At 50.6% G+C, this 26159-nt stretch overlaps 1 protein-coding gene and 1 non-coding gene across 2 annotated transcripts in view; both read right to left on the reverse strand.

Annotated features, from left to right (window-relative positions):
- Positions 1–1229: 1229 nt before the first annotated feature.
- Positions 1230–26159, reverse strand: part of GALNT2 (polypeptide N-acetylgalactosaminyltransferase 2) — a 172448-nt gene continuing 147518 nt past the window's right edge. The window contains exons 11-16 of the mRNA XM_055425862.2: positions 23126–23252; positions 13801–13893; positions 13394–13477; positions 11706–11832; positions 7848–7967; positions 1230–3654 (exon numbers count right to left, since the gene is read on the reverse strand). Of these exons, the coding sequence (XP_055281837.1) occupies positions 3499–3654; positions 7848–7967; positions 11706–11832; positions 13394–13477; positions 13801–13893; positions 23126–23252 (707 nt within the window). The 3' untranslated portion in view covers positions 1230–3498. The remainder of the gene's footprint in view (positions 3655–7847; positions 7968–11705; positions 11833–13393; positions 13478–13800; positions 13894–23125; positions 23253–26159) is intronic.
- On the reverse strand, positions 25420–25492 carry TRNAE-UUC (transfer RNA glutamic acid (anticodon UUC)). The gene has a single exon. It is a non-coding gene; the product is annotated as a tRNA-Glu (tRNA).

Here is a 26159-nt window from a genome sequence, read left to right on the forward strand (position 1 = left end):
GACCTACCCAATCTTGTCTCTAAATACCCTACGTGGAGCCTGCTGGTCACTCTGCTCATTTTCTTTTTCTGGCATTTAACATTTCCTCCCCTCCTAGGTTTTCAGGATATTAGTGCAACATAGTTTCTCAGAAAATATTTACTGGGTGAATGAACTTTTCCCTACAGCCAAAGCAGGAAACACGCATACACACACAGACACACACACACACACAGGAAACACGCATACACACACACACACACACACAGGAAACACGCATACACACACACACACACAGGAAACACGCATACACACACACACACACACACAGGAAACACGCATACACACACACACACACACACATGATTCCTGCTGCTGCTGCGTCACTTCAGTCGTGTCCGACTGTGTGTGACCCCATAGACAGAAGCCCACCATGGTCCCCCGTCCCCGGGATTCTCCAGGCAAGAACATGGAGTGGATTCCTAAAGGCCCCTAATGTATACTGCATAATTATGCTAAGAGCTCTTTTTGTTTCTCAGATGGCAGGGGAGCAAATTTTGGTTGCCTCAATTAATGGAGAAAGACGATGCAGAACGGGGCCTTCAGAAAGTTCAAAACACTCACTGGTGAATCTTTTCAGCCTCCCCAATCTCACTGAAAATTGCTAAAGAACTGGCAATGTTGTGTTTCCCTGACACACCTGTGGGGCTGTGCAAAGGTTGAGGATGACAGGGAAGAACTCAGCCCGCCTGGGATGGAAGTGGAGAGCCTGGATAACTGGGGAATAGCATGAGGATTTAAAATACTCTAGAAGCTGTGATGACATCAGCCCCTTACCCTCCGCTGCCCCCAGGGAGAGGGCAGGCTCTGGGTCTCAGTGCCTGAGGCGGACCGGTGAGGACTTAGTGCTGTGACCATGAGCAGCCTAACAGCTTCAAGAATCAGCTTCCCAAACCAACTGTAAAATGCAGCCCATAATGCTATCCCCCCAGGTGACTGAAGAGACAATGAGGATGGATTTAAGTGCTCCGCAAGGGGCCTGGCACACAAATGGTAATGCTTATTATTACAAATAAGAATAAATGTCAAAAGGTGCATCAGTAAAAGGTGAATGCATTTTAAGAGTGTGATAAGAAATGGTAATTGAGCAGCCCCCCACCCCACCCAAGACAGACCATAATCACAGTCCCCAAGCATCAGTCACATCCATCCGATAAAGACCAAGAGTGACTGCAGCCGCCAGCAGGGCGTATCTATAAAGTATCTTCTCTTTATTTAAGTTAAACAATTTTCAAGGATGGTTTCCATCTATAAAATGGACAAAGTACAAGCTCTGTACAGCAGTTCTTTTTAAAAATCAACTGGAAAAAAAATTACCAAACTATATTTTGAATCTGCAAAACATACTCACAGATACCATCATTTTAGCTTTTATGAAGACATAACAAAGACCAGCACAGAGAAGACAACTAATTTTGCCACGCTTTGCTCAAAGGGCTCCGAGGAAAGAGACTTTACTTGTAAAAACAGGAGTGGGAGGGTGGGGCAGTCCCAATGACTGAGAAGCAATGCAGCCACAGTAAGTCACTTTGGCACACTGTGTCATGTAAACATAGCTCGCCTTAGAGAGCCCTCCCAGCCCACCTCTGCTTACAACGCCCACACCAGCCAATGTTCCCATCCCCACCAGCTCAGGGACGGCGAGTTGCCCCCACAGGGCCCAGGGGGACCCATCTTGATGTTACCAAGGTTGGTAAGACTTCTGGGTGGGGTGAAGGTGTGTGTGTGGGCGAAAGATTTGTCAAGAATCTGATGACAATTTGCTTCACTTGAAAGCCAAATTTAATTTTCACCCATGGGATTTTTTTTTTCCTAACAGTAGTAGTAGCCTGACCATGGATCCCAAGGGCTGGGTGACTGCTTCCTGGGCCACCTGCATTCAGCAGCCTTGCACAGGTATCCAGGACTCACCCCCAAGAGCTTACTGGTGGTCAGGATCAGCCTCTGAAGACAGAGGTGTGCAGAGTTAGTCCAACCATGGCCTCCCTGTCTGCTGAAAATACACCTGGTTGGCAGGGGGCAAACACGCACAGGACAAAGTCACCCAGCCAGGCCTCCAGGCCTGAGCACACTGTCATGAAGCAAACCCATGTGGGGCTTTTGCAATGGAGGAAGAAAGACCAACATCTCCTTTCCTAGAAGAAACAGGCAGGAAAAAGCTGCGCCTGGCAGACTGTCTACCTGGCAGAACCCTTCGGGGCCACTTCTCTGTGACCACCTAGTCCCTCCAGAGGGGCCAGGACATGAGTCCATGTGACGCCTCAACAGGTCCGGGCGTCTGTGCGCTGAAGCATTGGGCTCGGCGGCACAGGAGGACAGGAGGGCAGTAATCCTGGGAGTGACTGGGGCGCCCTCCTGTGGGTGCTGCAGCTGGGCCACCACTGTGTGTGAGCCCCTCAGAGGCCAGGAGGGCTCTGCGGGGCCAGGCCAGTGCTCAGGCCTCTTCCTGCTAGACTTTTAGTTTATAATGACACAAGCCTCCTTCCTAAGCCACAAAGCTCCTGTTTGTACCTGAATCCTCAGTGTCAACGAACAGGTGTTCACCTTCCCTAATTCTTGACCCAAAGCCCCTGAGGCAGCCGGGACAGGGCCCAGCGCGCCCGGGCCCTCACGCAGCGCCCCATGCTGCCCATGACAGCTGCCCACCACCACTGGGATCTGGGAGATTGTTTTTTACCCACTTTATCCTAGAGAAAAGAAATTTAATTTACAAACACCCAAAGCAATATCTGTCAAAATAAGTAACCCATCCAGGGTTCACAGACACCAAGGGGCACAAAAAGTGGGTTTCAACACACAGCATGACACCCAGCTGAAGCCAAACCGAGATGCCGGGGTCGGGGCCTCGGAGCGGCGCTAGCCTCCGGGGGCGGGGAGGGGCCGCGCAGCGGGCACAGCGGCACCAGCTCACCTATAAGGCTCCGGGGGCAGCGGGAGCCCCTTCCTCCCGCCGGGCCCTCCTCCTCACGGCTCTGATGGGCTCTGTGGAGAATTTACAAGATGAGGATGACTTACAGAAACCATAGGAACTGGCCGTACATTCTCTCCTCATATATATCTGGGTTTAGTGTCCCACCGTAGAAAAGTTCATATCCAAAGAGCAGGTACACCACGTGGAAGGGGTCTGCGCTGGTAAGACAGCTGGGAGGCAGGGCGGGGAAACGCCGTGGCCGTGACCGGGGTGGACCCCGCACAGGATGTCTGGACCCGGGGGGAGAGGCCCCCTCGCCGTGCGCAGGGCGCCCCTTCTCTCCGGGTCCGCCCTCCGGGGCGCGGGGCCGGGGAGGGCGCGGCAGCTCCTTCTCGCGGCTCGGTGCCGCCCGCACCGCGCTGAGGTCTCCCGACCTGCAGACCATGATGGAATACTGAGGTATATAGTTTCTCGTAAAGTTTAAGAAACAGACTGGATGACGTGCTCGTCGCTGGGTGGCCGGGCGCGGGCAGACGCGGGAGGCTCCACTACGGCTGCAGGTTGAGCGAGAACTTCCACTGCTGCGACAGCGCCGGGCCGCACACCTCCACGCTCAGGCCGCCTGTCTTGGCTGCGCGGCTGTCCAGGCACAGGTTGCTGCCCACATGCCGCAGCTTGGAATTGCCCTCGATCTGCTCCCATTTCTGCAAAAGACGGGAGGACACCTTACAACAGGGGTGCCGACAGGGGAGGAGGCAGGGGCTCCGCTCAAGACAAGGTCCCTGACTACAAGGGACAGGGGGTCACAGGCGCACTGGGACAAAACATGTCTCTGAGGGCCAAGAAGAGGCCAGCACGCTCGAATGGGTTTGCAGCTCCAAACCTCTTCTCTGGAGACCACTCTCCTGCCCCACCCTTCCCTCTCTTCCGGCGTCTCCTCATCCAAGCCCCGGGCTTGGGCTCGGGCTCCTTGTTCCTCCTCAGCCTTAACAAGGACCTGACACACAGGAGGGTTTCTGGGAGGGGCTTTGTGCTCATTCACAAGAAGGGCCTCATCTGAGGGTATTTCCCCCGAGGAAGGAGCCATAGGAACCGGGCTGGCTCCAGGAGGGCCCAGGCTGCCTCAGCTGTTGAAGGCAGCTCTGCCCAGCCTGGGGTCGCTCACCTCTGAGTGCCCACTTACACGCAGGGCCCTGTCCTGTACCAGAGAGATGGGGAGCGGCCATACGTGAGGGAAGGGGATGCCGGTACGGGCGGAGTGCTGTGCTGGGGAGCCCACTTCTCCACCACCTGTGGACTCACCCTTTCCACCTTGGTGGGCATGAGAAGCCCATCTCAGCCACCCTGAGTCCCCAGGTACAGCCTGCCAAGTTCCACATGTACTGTCCAGGTGTAACAGCATGCTCCTGTGTGTACACACCGTGCCCCACTAAACCCAGACCAGCCCACCAGGTAAACCAGAAAACAAGCCCACAGCCCAGCTGTGGGAAACCTGAGGGCCTGTCACCCTTGTTCATCCCCATGTAAAAATCTCTAATGTTTGTTCTTAAAAAAAATGTAACATGCTTTTTTCTTTCAAAACCTCTCCCTGCATTAATGCAGGTCGTGATTCTAATTAATTCTCTACACTGTGTGCACGGAGGCTCCTTTCTGTCGGTAGTGTTGCAAATCCTTTGGATACCATGGAATTCAGTTTTCTTATTCTTGCTCTCCTTTCTCCTTGCAGAGTCATAACACAGACACACAGATGTGCCTGGAAGCCAAATGTCTCAACTGGCCAGACAGTGCGGCTTCCAGACAGAACTCTCAGGAGCCTCCTCTCAAAGGGCAAGTGACTGCGGTGGGAAAGAGGTGAAGCACGGTGGGGAGGAGCTCTCCACTGGGACTGGCTACACAGGGCCCTGCACGGATGCGCTTGTGGGGACCTGGGATGCCTGCTGACCCAGCCTGCTGGTCGGGAGTTTTGCCAACAATGAGATGCAGTGCAATCTGATGAGCAGGGGGAGGCGACCGCTACCTGCCCACCACCTCCCTCTTCACTCCTCTCCCCTCCGCTGTCACTCCTCCTGCTATTTTCCTGCTGTCTTGTGAAGTGTGTTTGTACTGCCAACCTCCGTGTGTCACTCTGAGTGGCCAGGACCCGTTTGACAAAGAGTGTGGGATGGATGGACCATGACTATTCTCTCAGTGAGCTCTGCCTGTGTCACAGCGTCAGCCAGATGGAGGGCTTAAAAAATGCTGAAACCCCAGCTCCATCAGCAGAAGGCGGCCTCAAGCCCTGGACCCAGAGGGCTGTGGTGGGCGGGCAGACTTCTCAGATGCTGAGGGTCCATCGAAGGGCCACACCTTCTCTAACAGGCAAGCTCTCACTGAAGGAGACTCCTCCAGAGATGGAGCATCTGTGTGTCTGTAGCAAAGGCTTGGAGTTCAGATAAGGTCATCACTTCATCCCTCCTCGATGCACAGACGCCCCTGCCCTGACACCCAGGCAGCACATCTGGCCTGATTTGTGTTCTCTTGATGCTGACTGGCAGGTCCCAGGAGGTCGGGGCAGGAACAGGGACTCCTTTGTTTAACAGTCCCTCCTTCTCACTTGAGTGCCACAGACATCAAAACAGACAGGCATTTAAGGACCTGCTGGGGTTCCGCAGAGCAGGGTGGAGGGTACCCAGAACCAGGCGGGAGGGACAGAGGAGAGACTTTGCAAGTGTTTCCGGACACCTGGGATCCAAGCAAGGGGCCTGGTCTGGGCTGCGGTGTCCCGGGGACCCTTCAATGAAGTGAGTGGTGGGTAGGAAACCCGCATGGGGTCCTGGCTCCAGCAGGCCCCAGGCCTCAGTTTCCCTAGACCTGCCTGTCTCATGAGGAGGGATAGAAGAGAATAAGCCCAAGCTCCCTGTGGGCACATGGGAGAGTCATTTAGGGGCTGCACTAGCCACTTCCCCTGGGCTCAAAAAAGGCTTTGTCCCCAAGGCAGCACCAGGGCGCAGATCAGAGAACACCAGCTAAAAAACGTAAATGTACATTCTGAACACTTTGAAAAAGGTAACTTGAGTGTGTGTGTGTAACATATCTATTTGCACCTTAATAATTCACAATTTATAAATTTAAAAAGGAAAAATATTTAATGCATAAACAAAAACGTGGCATTTCTCTTCAAAATGTCCAGTGATGGGGGCCTTCCCTGTTGGTCCAGTGGTTAGGACTCTGTGCTTCCGCTGCAGGGGGCACGAGTCCATCCCTGGTCGGGGAGCTACGATCCCACGTGCAGAACAGTCAGTGCACCCCACCAGCAATGAGGCCGACTGAACCAGTGGAAGTTCAGCTTTGCTTTAAAAATGAGATTATGACTTTATTCACGAGTAGTTAGTGAAATACTCACCTATAAACCAGCCTAGAAAAGACAGCAAGGTTCACGATAATGTCTCCAAAGGAGTTGTGTGTGTGTTTAAATTGAATTTTTATTCCAAAGACTGTAATGGGTAGAAAGAAAATAGCCAAAACTAAAAACAACTGCCTTAACTGGAAATTAGAAGTAGTTGATTTGCAGGTAAGCAAACAGGAGGTGACAGTCTTGGCACTCTGATAACAGCTATAACCAAGAAGGCATAAAAATAAGCAATGTCCTGATACATAATATGGATGTGCGGCATTTACAGTAAATAACAAGAAGAAAGGAAGAAAGAACAGAAAATGAAAGGAAAAAAAAAGTCCATAAAACCCCCACACTCAGAAATTAACAGTAATTTAAGAACATACCATAGTGAAGACTTTTGGTAGCAAAATTTTCACAGTTCTTAAAATGGGAGTTTTCAAAAGTACTTAAGTTCAAAAGCTAAAAAAACTGAAGAGGGAATAGTTATACTGGCTTAGAAGAGTTGCCACCTGTCACAAGGATGACAGTCAGCCCTAGTTCCAAACACAATGCTAACCGGTGCAGCCAAAAACAAACAATGTCCAGGGGTGTGGGGTGGAGAGTAAGGGACATTAGGCCTCTGGCTTCAGAAATAAAGGGCTCTTTATAGACACTGTTTTATAAAATACAGGTCTCTCCTTTCAGGGTTAGGGGTTCATCAGCAAGCAAGAGAAGAGCCTCCTCTGAGGCGATGTTATCGTGAGCTTCACTGTCTTTTCTAGGCTGGTTTGTAGCTTACTGTCTCACTGACCTCTCATGAGTAAAGTCATGAGCTCTCATCTTTAAAGCAAAACTGAACTCCATTGGTTTGGCCACCCTGGTTTCTGGCAGGCTGCCCTGGGCCACTCCAGTGCTGCAGAGAAGCCAGCGCCCGGGACTCTGCCAGGTCACTCCCGGCTCTGAGGCCAGGGGTCTGTGCCTCCAGGCCGGGTCGGCAGCAGGGAGCTGCAATCCACGAACCCCGGCCACCAGCAACCCCGTGCCTCGGGTGCTCCCAGGCCCCGCCAGTCAGTCTTCCCTGACACAGGAGGCCTGTCTCAGGGAGGGCCCGGCCTGGCTCAACTGGCCCCCAGGGGAAGGGGGAACCACCTCTGGTGCTAGGACTCCCAACCCAGTGCCCAACCCTTGTTGACCTGCCCAGGAGTTGAACACGTAGCTGCCAAGCACAGCCCTGCCTCTGCAGCCTGTTAAAGGGGAGGCTCAGCATAAAGAGATGAATCCAGAGGTGATGGGAGAAATGCCTAGGATGGTGAACTCTGGCAGAAGCGGCCCCACAGATGGACTAGCCTGTGTGACACCCATCCCACGCGCCCCACAGTGACCTCAGTGCAGGGTTTGCTGGGTGTTCACAGCTTGTCAGGGGTTCCACATGGGGACACAAGACAGCACGAGTCACAGGTGCCCCCAGTGAACACCCAGCCCCTGGGGCCCCGACCCCAGGCAGGGGGATGCTGGCTCAGGCTCGTCCCTACTGGCACCTACCTGCCTGCTGTCATTCTCCCGGCAGCCCTGCAGCTTGATGAGGGAGCCAGGCGCCCGGTCCACCACGGTCAGGCACAAGTCCATGTGCTTCACCGACTTTTCCTTGGTAAGGGCCCATTCCTGCAACACAAACCCAAGGTCAGGGCTCGGCCCACGGGGCTGCGGGGTGAGGATGCAGCGAGGAAGGGCCCCAGAAGGGAGGCATGCAGGGAACAGGCTCCAGGAGCCCCAAGCAGCTCAGGGCCAGCAAGGGACTTTGTGCCCAAGAGCAAGTCTCCAGCAGGAGCGTCAGGAGCTTCACCTCTGAGCACGAGGCCAACGCCAGTAAGTACTTCAGCCCAAACACAGGCTAGCGCTCCACACCCCATCTTCCATCATTAACTGTGAGCTGTGAACACTGCAGCCCCAGTTTGTCACCCACGGTTGGATAGTTAGGGCCAACGTTTCCTTGGAATGACTCTGACCTGACACAGGTACAGTTTGGAAACAGCATCTGTGACTGTGGCTGTCCTCTGTGAAATTATAGACCGCATGTAGCACATTTAGCCTCACCACCAACCACTAAGCCAGGCTACTGATGCTTGTGAAGCTCTGTGAGCTCCCTACGAATGGATCTAAGTCTTTGCCCTCATATGGCACAGCCAGTCCTAGGTACCTAGAATGTGCCTGGCACCGTTCTAAGACCTTTATACAATAGTCCCACGAGAGGCTATTATTAACTCCATTTTACAGATGAGAAAACTGAGCCAGAAAGTGCTGAAATAACTTGCCTATGATCTTAAAGATCAGACATACACGTGTGCGCGCGCACACACACACACACCCCCTTAAGAGCTGAGAGCAGAACCCTTTATTCTGAACACTAATGTGATGGGTGAGTGTGACCAGGCAGGAGAGGAGGTGTGAAGCGTGCTCTGGGCAGGGCCACAGTGCAGGCAGGAGGACAGGCCTCTGGCCCTCACTCCAGGACTTGATGCTGGCGAGAGGGTAAAACCCACATGAGCCCCCAGGATGTAGAGCCTCTCCTAAGTCAGAATCCCTCAGGAGGTGCCCTCTCTGCTTCTTCTGTACCCCCAGGAAAGCTGCTGTAAGTCAGTCTGTCTATTCATCTGCCCACTCATCCACCCAGTGACTGTCCACTGAGTGCCCGCACACTTAAGGGCATTCTCTGAGGTCTGGACCCATGGCAGGGAACACGCAGGCCAGGTCCTGCTCCCCGAGGCTCTGTCCCTTGTGGGGAGAGTGGGTTTCACCCTAGTGCTTGTGTTGCGTAACATGAGGCACGATTAAGGACTGTGCGGAGATTGTTTTCCTGTTCTCTGCTCTCAGGGGACAGAGCTAAGGGAAGGATGCAGAATCTTTCAAAGAAGCCTCATTGCTCCTCACCCAAATCACCTCAGAGCAGATAGTCTGTTATCAGGACAGTGTTAACATCTGGGGCCACACATGTACCCCCAACCGACTCAGCAGGGAGATATGAGTCCAGCTCAGGGGGTGGGATTGGGGCAGAGGCTTGGGCCACATCCAGGAAAGGGAGGGAGAGTCCCTGGGCCATGGCGGGGCTTCCTTGTCCCCCGACAGGGGTTCAGACTAGGCAGCCCCGTCAGATCCCTCAGCTTCAAATTTCCCACCTTCTGATGAGTGTTTCTCAAAGCGAACTCCAGTAGGAATTCTATGAAAAGTTGCTTCCAGGTCAAGTAAATTTGGGAAACACTGAATTTGGACCATTTGTCACTCTTGCAAATTTACCAGTAGCCTATTTACCAGAGAGGCTCTGAAAAGTCCTAGAGAAGAACAACCTGCATGGCCTGTCTTCCATGGAAGCCCAGAGCCCCATGCCCACCTGTCCCCTGGGCTCTGAGCATGCAGCGCGTTCTCAGAAGGGCTGCGTGCTGGGCCATGAGAGTGGTTCCAGTCTTCCAGGAGGCTGTCCTTCCCAGGGAGGTGGGGGGAGTAGGGTGCCTCAAAGCAGCACCCAGCGCCACGGAGGTGCCAGGGGCAGGCAGAACCTGCACCTTCCGTTCTTCTGGGAGTCCGTGTGCAACAGGGACACGGAGCTCTGCCTCTCTGTTCAGTAAGAGGAGTGAGGGGGGAGCCCTCTGTATGGGGAGGGGTTTTCAATTGTTCTTGGAAGCTGTTGGGGGATTTGCTGATCTCCATGGAAAGCTCACATCCGAATGTTTCTACAATCGTCCCGCCACCATGTGCTTCATTATTTTAAAACAGACTTTACACTGAATCCCAGAAAAACTAATTCAGCTAGGCAAACAACAGAGATAGTTGCCATTTCCTTCTTCTGTTGCATGCTAGTGATCTGAATTTGCAAATAAAGTTCATGAATATTTAAGAAGTACTTTTCCAAGCTACCACTCTTAAATTTTCCCATTTCTTGTGTGTCTCTGCTGAGGTCCAGTCAAAAACCAGATGACACATCTTACCCTTTCAGAGCTGGGTCCAATTTTCCATAAGGACATGCTATTTAATTCACACATGGCTAGGTGAATTACAGAGAAATAAGGTGAGAACTTTACATCCTGTTGCCCTCACTGCGTTTCCAGTGCTGGGCATCCACATGTGGCCAGTGGCCGCTGTGCTTAGAGGTGCAGATCTAGTACCTTCTCTTTAGCACACAGAGGACTACAGGGCAGTCTGATCTGGAAAGGGGCTCACTGGGTCCAGGTTGGCCCACGGAGGATGGTGCTCCCTGACTGGGGGTGGAAGTGCCGTACCGCCTTGCTGTTACCTGCCCCTTTGCGTCCTTCCTGCTGGGAAACCCTCCCTGCCCAGCACTCATGGAGGGTCACCCAGCCTGGAGGGCTTCCAAATACCCTGATGCTCTAACCCCAGATTCATGAAATCAGGCTTTCTGTGTGTGGGACCCGGGATCCATGCTTCCCCCGAAGTTTCTGTGCTCTTCTGCTGACAGCCAGGGAGGTAGCCCGCCTTGGGATATGAGCTGGAGCCGGCTGGGGGCTGTCTGCTCCCCACGTCCTGCCTGTCACAGGTCTGGACAACCCCAGAGACGATACCAGCTGGAGCAGACAGGAGGCCAGGAACCGGAGGCTGCCATCTGTCTAGACGTTTCTCAAGAGGATGGGGCACAGCCAACTTCACAAAAAGGCAGGCACCCTCTTTTGAAAATAGTTCCATTGAAAGAAGACTCTGGGATACGCTGAGCTCAAGTGACTTTTTTTTCCCAATGGCAGTCCCCCTAAGAGAGATGACGGCACCCAGCACTGCCCAGCCATGTTTGTTCCAAAGCCCTAATTTTACCACATGCATGCTAAGTCGCTTCAGTTGTGTCCGACTCTGTGAGACCCCATGGACAGCGGCCCACCAGGCTCCTCCGTCCACAGGATTCTCTAGGCAAGAATGCTGGAGTGGGGCGCCATTTCCTTCTCCTTTTATCACATACCTGTTATCAACCCACAGGAAAACCACTTTCCAGAACACTGTCCTCTGGGAGACAGGCCACAGCTGGGCCTGTCACGTCACCTCCCTCCTTTCCCACGAGGACAGAACTGTGAGTGTTCGCATCTAAGCTGTTATCGAACGGGCAGCCCTAGCAGCCGTGGGTGAGCGCCTGTGTGCAGAGACCTGGGCAGGCGTAGATGCAGACAGGTGCCCTGGGATGAGCACATGGTCCGGGGGATCAGTGCGGAGAGGAGGACGGGGCAGCGGAGACCCAGGTCGCCTGCCCTGTGCACCAGAGCCCGCCTAAGGCTGACCACTGCTCCAGGAGGACATCCCCTCTGACCCCGAGGCCAGCTGTGAGCGGGTGGCCATCTCAGGAGGAGGGCGGTGGAAGGAAGTGTGGCCTCAGGCCCCTCACCTTCCCCGGTGCCCCCACGCACGTACCTGGTTGCCCCCAGCATTGTGACACTCGTAAACGCCAACAACACCATCAGCGAAGTGGCCCAAAGTGTCCAGGCAGTTGGTTCCCTGCTGCAAGGCCCCAAAAGCTATATCCTGATGGTCAGGAACCCTGGAATCAAGGGGACAGTCACTCGCTGCACTCATGGCTGCTGGCTCCCTGTCAGCCCCGCCCCCAACCTGTGCTCAGAGACCTCAGAAGGGAGCCAGGCAGTGAGACAGCAAGGGCACCCTCAGGTCAGGTGCCCCCAACACAGGCCCAGCTGTGCCCTGAGACGGCATGGCTTCAAGATTCTCAATCCCTGACCCTACAGGGAGACTTTTAGGTTGAAGCAGTCTGTTTGTTTTGTACTAGAGAGATTTTTCTGGAAAGAAAATGCTCCTTTTCTCTTTAGTGTTACTCACTGAAAGTCACTTAGAAAAGCAATTAATGTGGTCAGATCCTGCTGCTTGGAACTTTCCAGCAGACTGGAAAGGGAACACAGGTGGGTCAGCCACGTGTCTTGGTGCGAACAGAGCAGGAGAGCACAGTGGCGGGGCGGCCAGCTGCAGAGTCAGAGCTGCCCTGGGCCTGCCTTGGCTGCGTTCCAGCCTTGCGCGCTCCTGTGTGCCCTGCTCTCAGTGGGGTTGCTGCAGGCCACAGAGCAGCCCTCAGCATGGCTGCGCCCACAGGCTCACGCAGGGAAGGCACAGTGTCGCTGATGCAGCACAGATAACAGGCTGGCGTCCCCCTTGCTGGGCACGGTCGGGGTAGCCGATCTACCCACGGCTATGGTGTGAATGCTTTACACACGTGATCCCACGTGGCACAGGGCCCATTGTCGGCCCAAGTCACCGGGGATTTTGGGTCAAAACTGCTGTATGTCACTGCATCTGGTCACCAGGCACAGGCCACAGTGACACAAAAGCGCCAGGAGGGGCTATGAGCCACTGCTGTGAGCCCCTGGTGTGCTGAGGGAGAGGCAATGACTGGGACATTAAACTGCCAATGGCCTTCCCAGAGCGGGCAGGGAGAGGACTTCTGTTCTTCCCCTTCCCATGGAGTGTGGGAAACATGGCAGAAGGACCCCAAGAGTGAGGTAAGTGAACAGCAGCAGAGAGGCCGTGTGGCCTCAGATGAAGCTCTGTGGCCAGGGCTCTGAGAGCCCCTCAGCACGGAAGGGGATGGTGGTAACTCCTCAGTCACAGCCTCTGTGTGCAGACACATGACCTGCTGTGAAATGCACCGGGAAAAGTCAGAAAAAGGAATGTGCCCCACGGAGGCAAGATCTGTTTGCTGACTCCTTTAAGAAGATGAAGTCCAGAAGCAGCCTGAAGCCCACAGACCCACAGGTCTCCTGCTGTGCCTCAGGATGCGAGTGGGCAGGCATTAAAACAACAGGCCAGTGTGGTTATTTGAGCCTCTGCTGGGCATGCTCCCCTGCTGGCCAAGCTTTGGGTCTCAGTCCCTACACAACTGCAGGGGGCAAAGGAGCCTAGAGGGGGAGTCCCAGGCAGGGGGAGCCTGCAGGCTGGGGGGCAAGAGCGCCCCCTAGGGGAGCCTGAGGACAGCAGCGGGGCACAGCTCCTGGCCTCTCAGGGGAACACCTTCCTTCCACCTCCAGGCCCTGCACCCGATGGGCGCTGGCTGCCTCCGAGTCCCTCTGAAGCAGAACACGGCCCCGGGGCCTCACCTTAGCTCTGGGTAGACATTTTCCAGGTACCATTTGAAAGGCTTGCAGTTAAGTTTCTTCCTGAGCTCCAGTCGGCTCTGAATACTGGAGAAGGAGACAAGATTCTTTAAGATAAATTTAAAAAACAGGTGGGCTCTACATCAAACCTGGAAATCTGCCGATGAGAAAAGTGTTGGGGCAGACAGTGGGGACTGGATCATCCACACTGCTGTTTGGACTCCTGTCCCCCCACGCCTCCCGAGACGGCCCTCACTACCCTTGAGCAGAGTCCCCTCTTTGACACCTGATCTGCTTACAGTGTGGGCTGCCCCTGCCCTTGTTGCACACGCACGCGCGCACACACAGACACACACACACACACACGATCCCAAGAAGCAAAACAGCAAGAGGCCATGGGTCACACTTACTTCCCGTAAGGGACGTTCCTAGCAGAAGGCACTGCTGCGTAGTAAAAGTTCTTGTACTCGTCCATCCAGACCTCCGCTGCCCGGCGGGTGTTACTAGAAACAAAACAAGTCTCCTTGAGCTGTGAGCTGCCTTCTGTCCGTTGGTGGAGCTCTGTCTGCACTGAGCAAGTGCTGCGGAGGCTTCAGGGTCAGGCTTCTGGGGGGCTGGTGGCCTGACAGGTGCCCACATGGAGCAGAGAGCAGGCTGTCCCCCACCCCTAGGTGTCTGCAGGTGGCTGGCATTCAGCAGGTATCACTGAACAACAGAAAAAACCTCCTCATCTTTCTTTGAACACAAATTGTCAAAGAGCAAAAGTCAAAGTTAGAATGGCAGCACAGGGAGGTATTTTAAAACAGGGACTGTGGCTGTACCACCGAGAAGGACTAAAGAGAAACACTCTCTGGAACTCTTACTGTGTAGCCCAGAAGGCTGGTGTCAGGGAGCAAAGCCAATAATCCTTGACCTCTTCTCGCTGGCCTTTCTCATCATGCCTGTGATGGAGAGCTATGACTAAAACGGCTCTGGGAGAAGTTGAGAGCAAATCACAGTTACTATTAAATTACTTTGGGCAAACAATTTTGGAACAATTTTGTTCCCCTATTAGAAAGGTCTTTTTAAAATGGAAAGTGAAAGAAAAAGTGAAAGTTGCTCAGTCATGTCTGACTCTTAGGGACCCCATGGACTATACAGTCCATGGAATTCTCCAGGCAAGAATACTGGAGTGGGTAGCCTTTCCCTTCTCCAGGGGATATTCCCAACCCAGGGATTCAACTGAGGACTCCCGCATGACAGGCAGATTCTTTACCAGCTGAGCCACAAGGGAAGGCCATGAATACTGGAGTGGATAGCCTATCCCTTCTCCAGGGGATCTTCCAGACCCAGGAATCGAACTGGGGTCTCCTGCATGGCAGGTGCATTCTTTACCAACTGAGCTATAAGTGGGGAGCCTTTCAAATCATCTGAGTTACAATTACTAAAATACTTTGGGGCCTATATACTTCTTGGCACCTCTTCTTAATATCTTCTGCTTCTGTCAGGTCCACACCATTTCTGTCCTTTATTGTATGCATCTTTACATGAAATGTTCCCTTGTTATTTCTAATTGTCTTGAAGAGATCTCTAGTCTTTCCCATTCTATTGTTTTCCTCTATTTCTTTGCACTGATTTCGGAGGAAGGCTTTCTTCTCTCTCCATGCTATTCTTTGGAACTCTGCATTCAAATGGGTATATCTTTCCTTTTCTCCTTTGCTTTTCGTTTCTCTTCTTTTCACAGCTATTTGTAAGACCTCCTCAGGCAGCCATTTCGCCTTTTTGCATTTCTTTTTCTTGGGGATGGTCTTGATCCTTATCTCCTGAACAATGTCACAAACCTCTGTCCATAGTTCATCAGGCACTCTGTCTATCAGATCCAGTCCCTTAAATCTATTTCTCACTTCCACTGTATAATCATAAGGGATTTGATTTAGGTCATATCTGAATGGTCTAGTGGTTTTCCCCACTTTCTTTAAGTCTGAATTTGGCAATAAGGAGTTCATGATCACAGTCAGCTCCTGGTCGTGTTTTGCTGACTGTATAGCTTCTCCATCTTTGGCTGCAAAGAATATAATCAATCTGACTTTGGTGTTGACTGTCTGGAGATGTCCATGTGTAGAGTCTTCTCTTGTGTTGTTGGAAGAGGGTGTTTGCTATGACCAGTGCGTTCTCTTGACAAAACTCTATTAGCCTTTGCTTGCTTCATTCCGCACTCCAAGGCCAAATTTGCCTGTTACTCCAGGTGTTTCTTGACTTCCTATTTTTGCATTCCAGTCCCCTATAATGAAAAGGACATCTTTTTTGGGTATTAGATCTAGAAGGTCATGTAGGTCTTCATAGAACCGTTCAACCACGGCTTCTTCAACGTTACTGGTTGGGGCATAGGCTTGGATTATCGTGATATTGAATGGTTTCCCCTGGAAATGAACAGAGATCATTCTGTCGTTTTTGAGATTGTATCCAAGTACTGGATTTCGGACTCTTTTGTTGACTATAATGGCTACTCCATTTCTTCTAAGGGATTCCTGCCCACAGTAGTAGATATAATGGTCATCTGAGTTAAATTCACCCATTCCAGTCCATTTTAGTTCTCTGATTCCCAGAATGTTGATGATCACTCTTGCCATCTCCTGTTTGCAAAGAATACACAGAAGAACTGTACGAAAAAGTTCTTCATGACCCAGTGAATCACGATGGTGTGATTACTCACCTGGAACCAGACATCTTGGAATGTGAAGTCAAGTGGGCCTTAGAGAGCATCACTACGAACAAAGCTAGTGGAGGTGATGGAATCCCAGTTGAGCTATTTCAAATCCTGAAAGATGATGCTGTGAAAGTGCTGCACTCAACATGATGGCAAATTTGGAAAACTCAGCTGTGGCTACAGGACTAGAAAAGGTCATTTTTCATTCCAATCCCAAAGAAAGGGAATGCCAAAAAATGTTGAAACTACCACACAATTGCACTCATCTCACACACTAGTAAAGTAATACTCAAAATTCTCCAAGCCAGGCTTCAACAATATGTGAACTGTGAACTTCCAGATGTTCAAGCTGGTTTTAGAAAAGGCAGAGGAACCAGAGATCAAATAGTCAACATCTGCTGGATCATGGAAAAAGCAAGAGAGTTCCAGAAAAACATCTATTCCTGCTTTATTGACTACGCCAAAGCTTTTGACTGTGTGAATCACAATAAACAGTGGAAAATTCTGAAAGAGATGGGAATACCAGACCACCTGACCTGCCTCTTGAGAAACCCATATGCAGATCAGAAAGTAACAGTTAGAACTGGACATAGAACAACAGACTGGTCCCAAATAGGAAAAGGAGTACATCAAGGCTGTATATTGTCACCCTGCTTGTTTAACTTATATGCAGAGTACATCATGAGAAACGCTGGCTGGATGAAGCATAAGCTGGAATCAAGATGGCTGGGAGAAATATCAATAACCTCAGATATGCAGATGACACCACCCTAATGGCAGAAAGTGAAGAAGAACTAAAGAGCCCCTTGATGCAAGTTAAAGAGGAGAGTGAAAAAGTTGGCTTAAAGCTCAACATTCAGAAAACTAAGATCATGGCATCCAGTCCTATCACTTCATGGCAAATAGATGGGAAGACAATGGAAACAGTGACAGACTTTATTTTCTAGGGCTCCAAAACCACAGAAGATGGTGACTGCAGCCATGAAATTAAAAGACACTTACTCCTTCAGTTCAGTTCAGTCACTCAGTTGTGTCTGACTCTTTGCGACCCCATGAATCACAGCACGCCAGGCCTCCCTGTCCATCACCAACTCCCGGAGTTCACTCAAACTCATGTCCATCGAGTTGGTGATGCCATCCAGCCATGTCATTCTCTGTCATCCCCTTCTCCTCCCGCCCCCAATCCCTCCCAACATCAGAGTCTTTTCCAGTGAGTCAACTTGTCGCATGAGGTGGCCAAAGTATTGCAGTTTCAGCTTTAGCATCAGTCCTTCCAATGAACACCCAGGATTGATCTCTTTTAGAATGGACTGGTTGGATCTCCTTGCAGTCCAAGGGACTCTCAAGAGTCTTCTCCAGCACCACAGTTCAAAAGCATCAATTCTTCAGCCATCAGCTTTCTTCACAGTCCAACTCTCACATCCATACATGACCACGGGAAAAACCATAGCCTTGACTAGACGGACCTTGGTTGGCAAAGTAATGTCTCTGCTTTTCAATATGTCATCCAGGTTGGTCATAACTTTCCTTCCAAGGAGCAAGCGTCTTTTAATTTCATGGCTGCAATCATCATCTGCAGTGATTTTGGAGCCCAAAAAAATAAAGTCTGACACTGTTTCCACTGTTTCCCCATCTATTTCCCATGAAATGATGGGACCAGATGCCATGATCTTCGTTTTCTGAACGTTGAGCTTCAAGCCAAACTTTTCACTCTCCTCTTTCACTTTCATCAAGAGGCCTTTGAGTTCCTCTTCTCTTTCTGCCATAAGGGTGGTGTCATCTGCATATCTGAGGTTATTGATATTTCTCCCAGCAATCTTGATTCCAGCTTGTGCTTCTTCCAGCCCAGTGTTCCTCATGATGTACTCTGCATATAAGTTAAATAAGCAGGGTAACAATATACAACCTTGACGTACTCCTTTTCCTATTTGGAACCAGTCTGTTGTTCCATGTCCAGTTCTGACTGTTGCTTCCTGACCTGCATACAGGTTTCTCAAGAGGCAGGTCAGGTGGTCTGGGATTCCCATCTCTTTCAGAATGTTCCACAGTTTATTGTGATCCACACAGTCAAATGCTTTGGCATAGTCAATGAAGCAGAAATAGATGTTTTTCTGGAACTCTCTTGCTTTCTCCATGATCCAGCGGATGTTGGCAATTTGATCTCTGGTGCCTCTAGAAGGAAAGTTATGACCAACCTAGACAGCATATTCAAAAGCAGAGGCATTACTTTGCCAACAAAGGTCTGTCTAGTCAAGGCTATGGTTTTTCCAGTAGTCATGTATGGATGTGAGAGTTGGACTATGAAGAGAGCTGAGCACCAGAGAATTGATGCTTTTGAAATATGGTGTTGGAAAAGACTCTTGAGAGTCCCTTGGACTGCAAGGAGATCCAACCAGTCCATCCTAAAGGAGATCAGTCCTGGGTGTTCATTGGAGGGACTGATACTGAAGCTGAAACTCCAATACTTTGGCCAACTGATGTGAACAGCTGACTCATTTGAAAAGACCCTGATGCTGGGAAAGACTGAGGGCAGGAGGAGAAGGGGACGACAGAGGATGAGAGTGTGGGATGGCATCACCGACTCAATGGACATGAGTTTGGGTGGGCTGTGGGATTTGGGGATCGATAGAGAGGCCTGGCGTGTTGCAGTTCATGGAGTCACAAAGAGTTGGACACGACTGAGTGACTGAACTGAACTGATCCTTCTTATCAAGTGACATATATGTTTAGATAGATCATTGTTTAGAAGACCCTGTAAGAGGCAGACAAGATAATTCGAATGTACCTGTCTTCTGATCTAGCAGTTCCCACATCTAGAAATTTACCTGAGGAAAATAATCAACCAGGAATGAAAACATGCTCAATTTAGCACTGCTTATGATGGCAGAAGAAACAGAAACTATACAACCGTCAGCAGTAATGTGGTCAAACACATGGGCTCCTCTGAGGCCATCAAAGATACAGGTGTACGTTTCACATGTTGCCATGGGAAGATGTCCCTGACTTGATGGATGAAAATACAGTAGAAGCAGAACAGCACATGGCAGATACATGTGTGGTGGGAGAAGAGGAGTGGCGAGGAGGGGAATGGGGGAGAGGGAGATTGAAGGATGTTTCCACCATACTAAAAGGTCTCAGGAAGTGCAATCACACAGCAGTTTTAAATCACCTAAAAATCATTAAGTGATTAAGTCATTTCTCAACTCCTAAATGCAAAGCCCCCTTTTCTGCCGACTTAATAAAAAAAGATACATAGGTAGCCTCAAAGAATGAGCTTCACGTGCTGCTCAGCACTAGTTTAAATTTACTGATGCAAATATTTCTCAGGCGCCTGTTCGGCGAGCAGTCTTCTAGGAGCGGTAGGCACAGGGCACCGTGGCGTTGCTCCCCTCCCCGCCCGGCCTTGGTGCAGGGAAAGTTCTTCTGCCAGGAAGCAGGCGGGAGAGAGAGGGTGGGACTGGCCAGTCACACACACTAAACAGGAAAAAGTCTGGTAAGAGAGTAAGTTTAAACTGCTGCTTTCTGTATTTAACTTAATCGTAGTTACCCTCACCATGAATAAGTCTCACCATTAACTACTAAATGTAAACCCAACTATCTTCTGATGCGCCTGCCCCGCTGTCCCACGGCTGTTCTGGCTGGGAGCTCCCTGGGCTGTTTGGTAAACTCTAATCCACATCCACAGGCAAGCACATCAGCAACACTCTCCACTCTCTTAAGAGGCTTGTAAGAGGCTAACTGGAAACAAAGCTGTAAGAAAAAGAGAAGGAACTGCCCAAGGGATCTCACTCAACGGGTATCCAGGGATGTGATACGATGTAAGAGCTTGCAGCTGTGTCATCACCTTGCTCTCTCTAAAGCAACAGGGCACGCACGTGGCAGAATAAGGCAGGAACCCAGGAGCCGCTTCTCCCTTCATTCCTGCGATCATCCCTGCCTGTGCCTCCTTCCCCACCTCACACAGTGACCCGCACAAATGAGGTGGTCCTCGACCTGCCACCCTAGAGCCCACTTTAGAGTCTGTATCTCCGTGCTGAAATCTAGCAGCCTCAAGCACTAACTGTACTTAGAGATTTGGATTAAAAGTAACAAGGACTTCAGAGCCAAGTGGCCAAGATTGAATCCCACTTTCCAGTTGCATGAACTCAGACAAAGGAGCTGAACCTTTCTGTACATCAGCTTCTCTGACCCCTGAAGTGGAAACGGTGCTGATGGTTCAGGTCGCCAAGTGGTGTCTGACTTATGACCCCATAGACTGCAGCCCACCAGGCTACCCTGTCCACAGGGTTTTCCCATGCAAGAATATTAGAGTGGGTTGCCATTTCCTTTTTCAGGGGATCTTCCCAACCCAGGGATCGAACCTGTTTCTCCTGCATAGCAGGCAGTCTCCAACATGATAAGCAGATTCTTTACCACTGGGCCACCAGGGAAGCCCAGGAATAATAATACTTAATTTATAAGGCTTTATGAGGAGTATGAGATTGGAATGAAATAGTAAAGTAATGCTTAAAATTCTCCAAGCCAGACTTCAACAATACATGAACCGTGAACTTCCAGATGTTCAAGCTGGTTTTAGAAAAGGCAGAGAAACCAGAGATCCAATTGCCAACATCCGCTGGATCATCAAAAATGCAAGAAAGTTCCAGAAAAACATCTATTTCTACTTTATTGACTACGCCAAAGTCTTTGACTGTGTGGATCCCAATAAACAGTGGAAAATTCTGAAAGAGATGGGAATACCAGACCACCTGACCTGCCTCTTGAGAAACCTGTAGGCAGGTCAAGAAGCAACAGTTAGAACTGGTCATGGAACAACAGACTGGCTCCAAACAGGAAAAGGAGTACATCAAGGCTATCTATTGTCACCCTACTTATTTAACTTATATGCAGAGTACATCACGAGAAACGCTGGGCTGGAGGAAGCACAAGCTGGAATCAAGATTGCCGGGAGAAATATCAATAACCTCAGATATGCAGATGACACCACCCTTATGGCAGAAAGTGAAGAAGAACTAAAGCGCCTGTTGATGAAAGTGAAAGAAGAGAGTGAAAAAGTTGGCTTAAAGCTCAACATTCAGAAAACTAAGATCATGGCATCCGGTCCCATCACTTCATGGCAGATAGATGGGGAAACAATGGAAACAGTGGCTGACTTTATTTTTGGGGGGCTCCAAATCACTGCAGATGGCGATTGCAGTCATGAAATGAAAAGACGCTTACTCCTTGGAAGGGAAGTTATGACCAACCTAGACAGCATATTAAAAAGCAGAGACATTACTTTGCCAACAAAGGTCTGTCTAGTCAAGGTTACAGTTTTCCCAGTGGTCATGTATGGATGTGAGAGTTGGAATATGAAGAAAGCTGAGCTTTCAAAGAATTGATGCTTTTGAACTGTGGTGCTGGAGAAGACTCTTGAGAGTCCCTTGGACTGCAAGGAGATCCAACCAGTCCATCCTAAAAGAGATCAGTCCTGGGTGTTCATTGGAGGGACTGATGTTGAAGCTGAAACTCCAATACTTTGGCCACTGATGCGGAGAGCTGACTCATTTGAAAAGACCCTGATTCTGGGAGGGATTGAGGGCAGGAGGAGAAGGGGACGACAGAGAATGAGATGGCTGGATGGCATCACCGACTCAATAGAGATGGGTCTGGGTGAACTCCGGGAGTTGGTGATGGACAGGGAGGCCTGGTGTACTGCGGTTCATGGGGTCGCAAAGAGTCGGACACGACTGAGCAGCTGGACTGAACTTAGAAGGCGTATGTACTCCTCATACTCATACATGTGGAGAGTATGTGAATATTTATAAAGCATCCAACAGCCTAGCACATATCAAACACTTTATAAATATTAGCTATTTTTGTCAAGTTCCCACTCTTAGATGATGAAATACTTATACTCTGAATGTGACATACGGAAGAAAAAAAAGAGAAGAAATTAAAGAGAACTGGACTTCAAAACTAACACATGCCACCTCCTTATCTTTTAGGTGAGTCAGCCAAGAGAGGGCAGCAAGGGCCTTGCTGAGGGCCTGACGATCCATGCTGCCCCTAGTTCTGAACCACATTCCGTTTCCTCCTCATATCTACAGCGTTAAGGACTCCCGGGCTGTAAAATACACTGGAAAACCTTCCCTTCTGAAAAACAGTGGGGTTTTTCCCTTTAAAAAAGCATATAAAGCAATGTCTTGTGTATTTTAAAAGACTGTTTTCTGAAACCCCAAGTTTTGCTGGTAGCTATCAGGCTTTGATTTGAAGTGTTTGATCTGTCTCTACAAGAGGTTTCTGAGAAGAGTCTCACAGTGCCCTAGAGGAAAATGTACATATCACTGTTTGATTTTGTAGAGGTTGTCATGTAAGAACATATTTTTGTTTCTAACAAAGAGAAATGAAGTTTAGACAACATCCAGGAAATGATATACTTTTTGGGAGAAGGCAATTTGGTCAGAAGCCTTATATAATATTTAGCTTCTGTTAAAGTTTCCCTGAACGTAGATTCTCTATGCTAAGAAATTCAGTTTCTGCACGATACAGGAATACTGTGCAATCTGAACTTAATACATGTTTCAAAATGCCACATGAAACATAAACTTGTCATCCCCCACCTTACGCATGCCCACCCTGCTCTTAGACTTCCTGTGTCTGCAGGGGCACCGCATCAGCCAAGTGTGTGATCGCCAGCGTGGGTATCACTAAGGAGTCCCTGCTCGCTCCTGTTCGTCAGTGAACAGGCCTGCCTGGCCCCCGCCCTCTGCCACACACACCATCATTTCCTCTTGGTGTCATCCTTGCCATCCTCTGGTCAGTGGCCAGAAGAACCCTTCTAAAGTCCCAAACAAAGGAGTCTAGTAGCTGCTTAAAACCCACAGGAGCTCCCTGCTCCCTAACCCTAACCCAAATCAGCGCATCCTGCTGTCCTCAGTCCCTACAGCTCCCCTGTCATTGCTGAGGGGCGGTCTCTTGCAGGACATGTTTCCACAGAGCCCACAGTCAGGCCTGTGCGGGGCCGGTCAGCAGTGCTTGGGGCGCTGCTGGGCCTCTCAGCCACTTACCGGGCGAAGACAGTGCCGCTGCCTCCCGGGAATGTGTAGGGGTGCTGCTTCCTGAATACGTGTCCCACGCGGCTGCAGGGGATGATCTCCAGGCTGCCACCACACTGCCACACGCGGAACGAGATCTCTGATGTGGGGAAGACACAGGTCACTGAGGGCCTGGGCTGCCCACGGGTGCAGATACCCACCCCACCTCCAGGGCCTGAGGCAATGCCAACAGGGAGGACACTTTTCCCAGTGGGTCCTTGAATGTCCCCCAGGGGGACATCTGACACTGGTCTCTAGACTCCAGGGCACAATCAAGGAAGTGTGTGTATGGCGGGAATGCAAGTGCATAGCAAATCATCCTGCTGTATACCTTAAATATATACAATTTTAAATTGTCAGTGAAACCTCAATAAAGATGGAGAAAAAAAAGATTGAATGAAATATCATAAAGATTGAATGAGGGTGTCTGCACAGCAGTGTTATTATACAGACAATATAAAGTACTGTAGATAAAGTGAACAATTTGTGCCCAACAAACTACCCAACTGGGATATTACTATCTTAGATTTTACCACTGAGCAGAGTTACAGATGCCAGCTCTATGTGTGTCACCAAGTTCCTTGTTTTCATGAAAGAAGTCTATTCCAAAGTTTAAAGAAAGGAAGAGCACACTTGAAATATCTTTCAGATTCAGACGAGAAGCCCCAGGACGAGAGCAAGTGCCTGACCCGCTGTGAACAGAAGACTCCTGGCAGCAGACCAGGCACCCCTGTAGCATCAGCAACACTGTGCATGAGACTTGGCCCAGAGCTCCTCTCTGACTGCTTCTCCACAGTGGAGTATTCCTATGCCTCCTAAGGATCCAAGTTAGAAAAGGCAACCAACAGTGCACGAATGTCCATGATCAAAAGGCATGAAATCAGCCCTAATGGAGATGTAAGAGGCAAGTGTGTGCAGCACCTTCCTCTAAAACTTAAGTGCCCAGAGCATCCGCATGCACCTGAGCTTCCTCCATCCGGGACAAAACAATGTCTCCCCTTAAATCGCAAAACTTATCTCATCCCTGTGCCAGCAGGTGTCCAGTCAGACGGCCAAGTCCAGTGACCAATGACGCCCGAAGAACAACCAGACCTGGCAGCCACCCCGGCTTTCAGCAGCCAGTAGCCACCAGGCCAGCAAAGGCCGCTCTTCACCCGAGTCAACACAGCGTCTACCCGAGGACTCAGCACCTGGGCAAGGAGGCATGGGTCATGACACGTGCACACACATGCAGCCCAGAGCACCACGCTTGGAAGCAGCCTGGACACAGGGAGCCGGCCGGGCTCCCATCCCGATCGCCACCCACTCTGAGCAGGGGCATGACTGAACTCGAGAAATAGGTTACACAGGAAAATCAAGATATGATGGAGTTTTTCTGAAAGACTTCCTGAGGTTGGAATAAAAGGGTCTTTCCTCAGCATCACTCTGCACATGGGGACATCACTCTGCACACTGACAACACGCGGGGGAGTGAGGAACGGCACACGCGCAGTCACCGCTGCCAGCGCGGATGGTTCAGAGCCAGGTGGGCTCCCGCGGAACACAAGGCCTCGTGTGGCAGCAGGTGCCCAGGCTGTGGCCAAAGGCATGTGACACCCATGCGAGAGCAGGGCAGCAGGAATCTCTACTGGGACCAGTGAGCAGAAGCCCCAGACACCTCCCTATGTAGCAGTTTGGGGATCTTAATGACCACCCTCATCATATTAGAAATGTGTGGTCATAACCACCAAGCCTACACAGAGTGTTGCACAAAACTTGACTAGGAGGCTCTCTGTATCTAAGGAAATAAAATTCAAAGATACAGTTGCCTGTCTGGAAAATTCAAAACTGGGGGCCACGAAGACTGCCTGGCTCCTTACTGTTAAACCAGTAAGGGAGCCACTCAGAGACCTGGTGGAAGAGTTTTAAGGCCACGAACAACTACAGTTATGTTCAACTGATTTCACTGGGCTCCAACGAGGGATGATTGATTACTCAAGAAAACATGGTGGTTTTTTAAATTAGGCAGTTTGTGTCTGTATCTTGGCTCTAGTAACAATAAACTCGAAACCTCAAGCAAGACCTCAGTCCCTTCCAGAAAGCATGAAATGAGATGATGCACTGGGGGTGGTCAGCATCCTTCCTAAGGCTGCGGGGATGGGCTGAAAAGGACAAATAACATTCCTAAGGAGTCTAAGCCCCATATCTCACAGGGGCCAGAGGTAGCGTTCTCTGTCCTTTTTATTTTTTCCCTTTTTGGCCACAATGCAAGGGTTGTGGGATCTTAGTTCCCCAACCAGGGATTGAACCTGGTGCCACAGCAATGAAAGTGCTGAGTCCTAACCACTGGACCACCAGGGAATTCCCTCTGTCTTTTTTAAGTGCTTTAATTAGATTTACACTGTAGGTCAGGAAATCTGGGAGCACTAGTAGATTTGGTGGGGCATCCCAAGAGGGGGTGTTTGGATTTGACTCAGACATCCCCACTCCCTGACTCCACACCAGCCCTCAGGCTGGCCAACCACTGTGGGTGTGCATGCAGCACCCAGAAAATCAAGTCTGAGCAGTGCCAAGATGAGAGAGACTCATTGCAAGCTCTTCCTGCTGAAGCCCTGTGCCTGTCTACTCCTGATGGGAGCAGGCCCTCCAGAGTGGCCACGTCAGAGCCCATCACGGGAGGGGGCGCCACAGTGCCAGCAGCACCCAGGCCACAGGACCCGAGACCCTCTTCCCCGCCCACCATGGCCACCCCACCTGAACCCCTCACAGGCACTGAAACATACAAACCAAACCAACAATAAACCAGGCAGTGGGAAAGATTATCTCCCCTCCCGCTGGTCTCCGGATGCAAAGTCTCCTGCGACATTTAAATCAGTATTCTTTCTACACTCTGATGCTTTAAAAGGCTGGCTGCCTCCATCCACCTTAACCCAATGGCACACAGCAAACCCCACTCCATTTTACTACCGAGTGGTGATCCTGGCTGGCTGGGCTGCCCCAGGGGTGCCAGCAGGGCAAGGGTGACTCA

Source organism: Moschus berezovskii, chromosome 12 (assembly GCF_049115385.1).
Source record: "Moschus berezovskii isolate FMDL1 chromosome 12, NW_MosBer_1.0, whole genome shotgun sequence".
In the NCBI taxonomy this organism is placed as follows: domain Eukaryota; kingdom Metazoa; phylum Chordata; class Mammalia; order Artiodactyla; family Moschidae; genus Moschus; species Moschus berezovskii.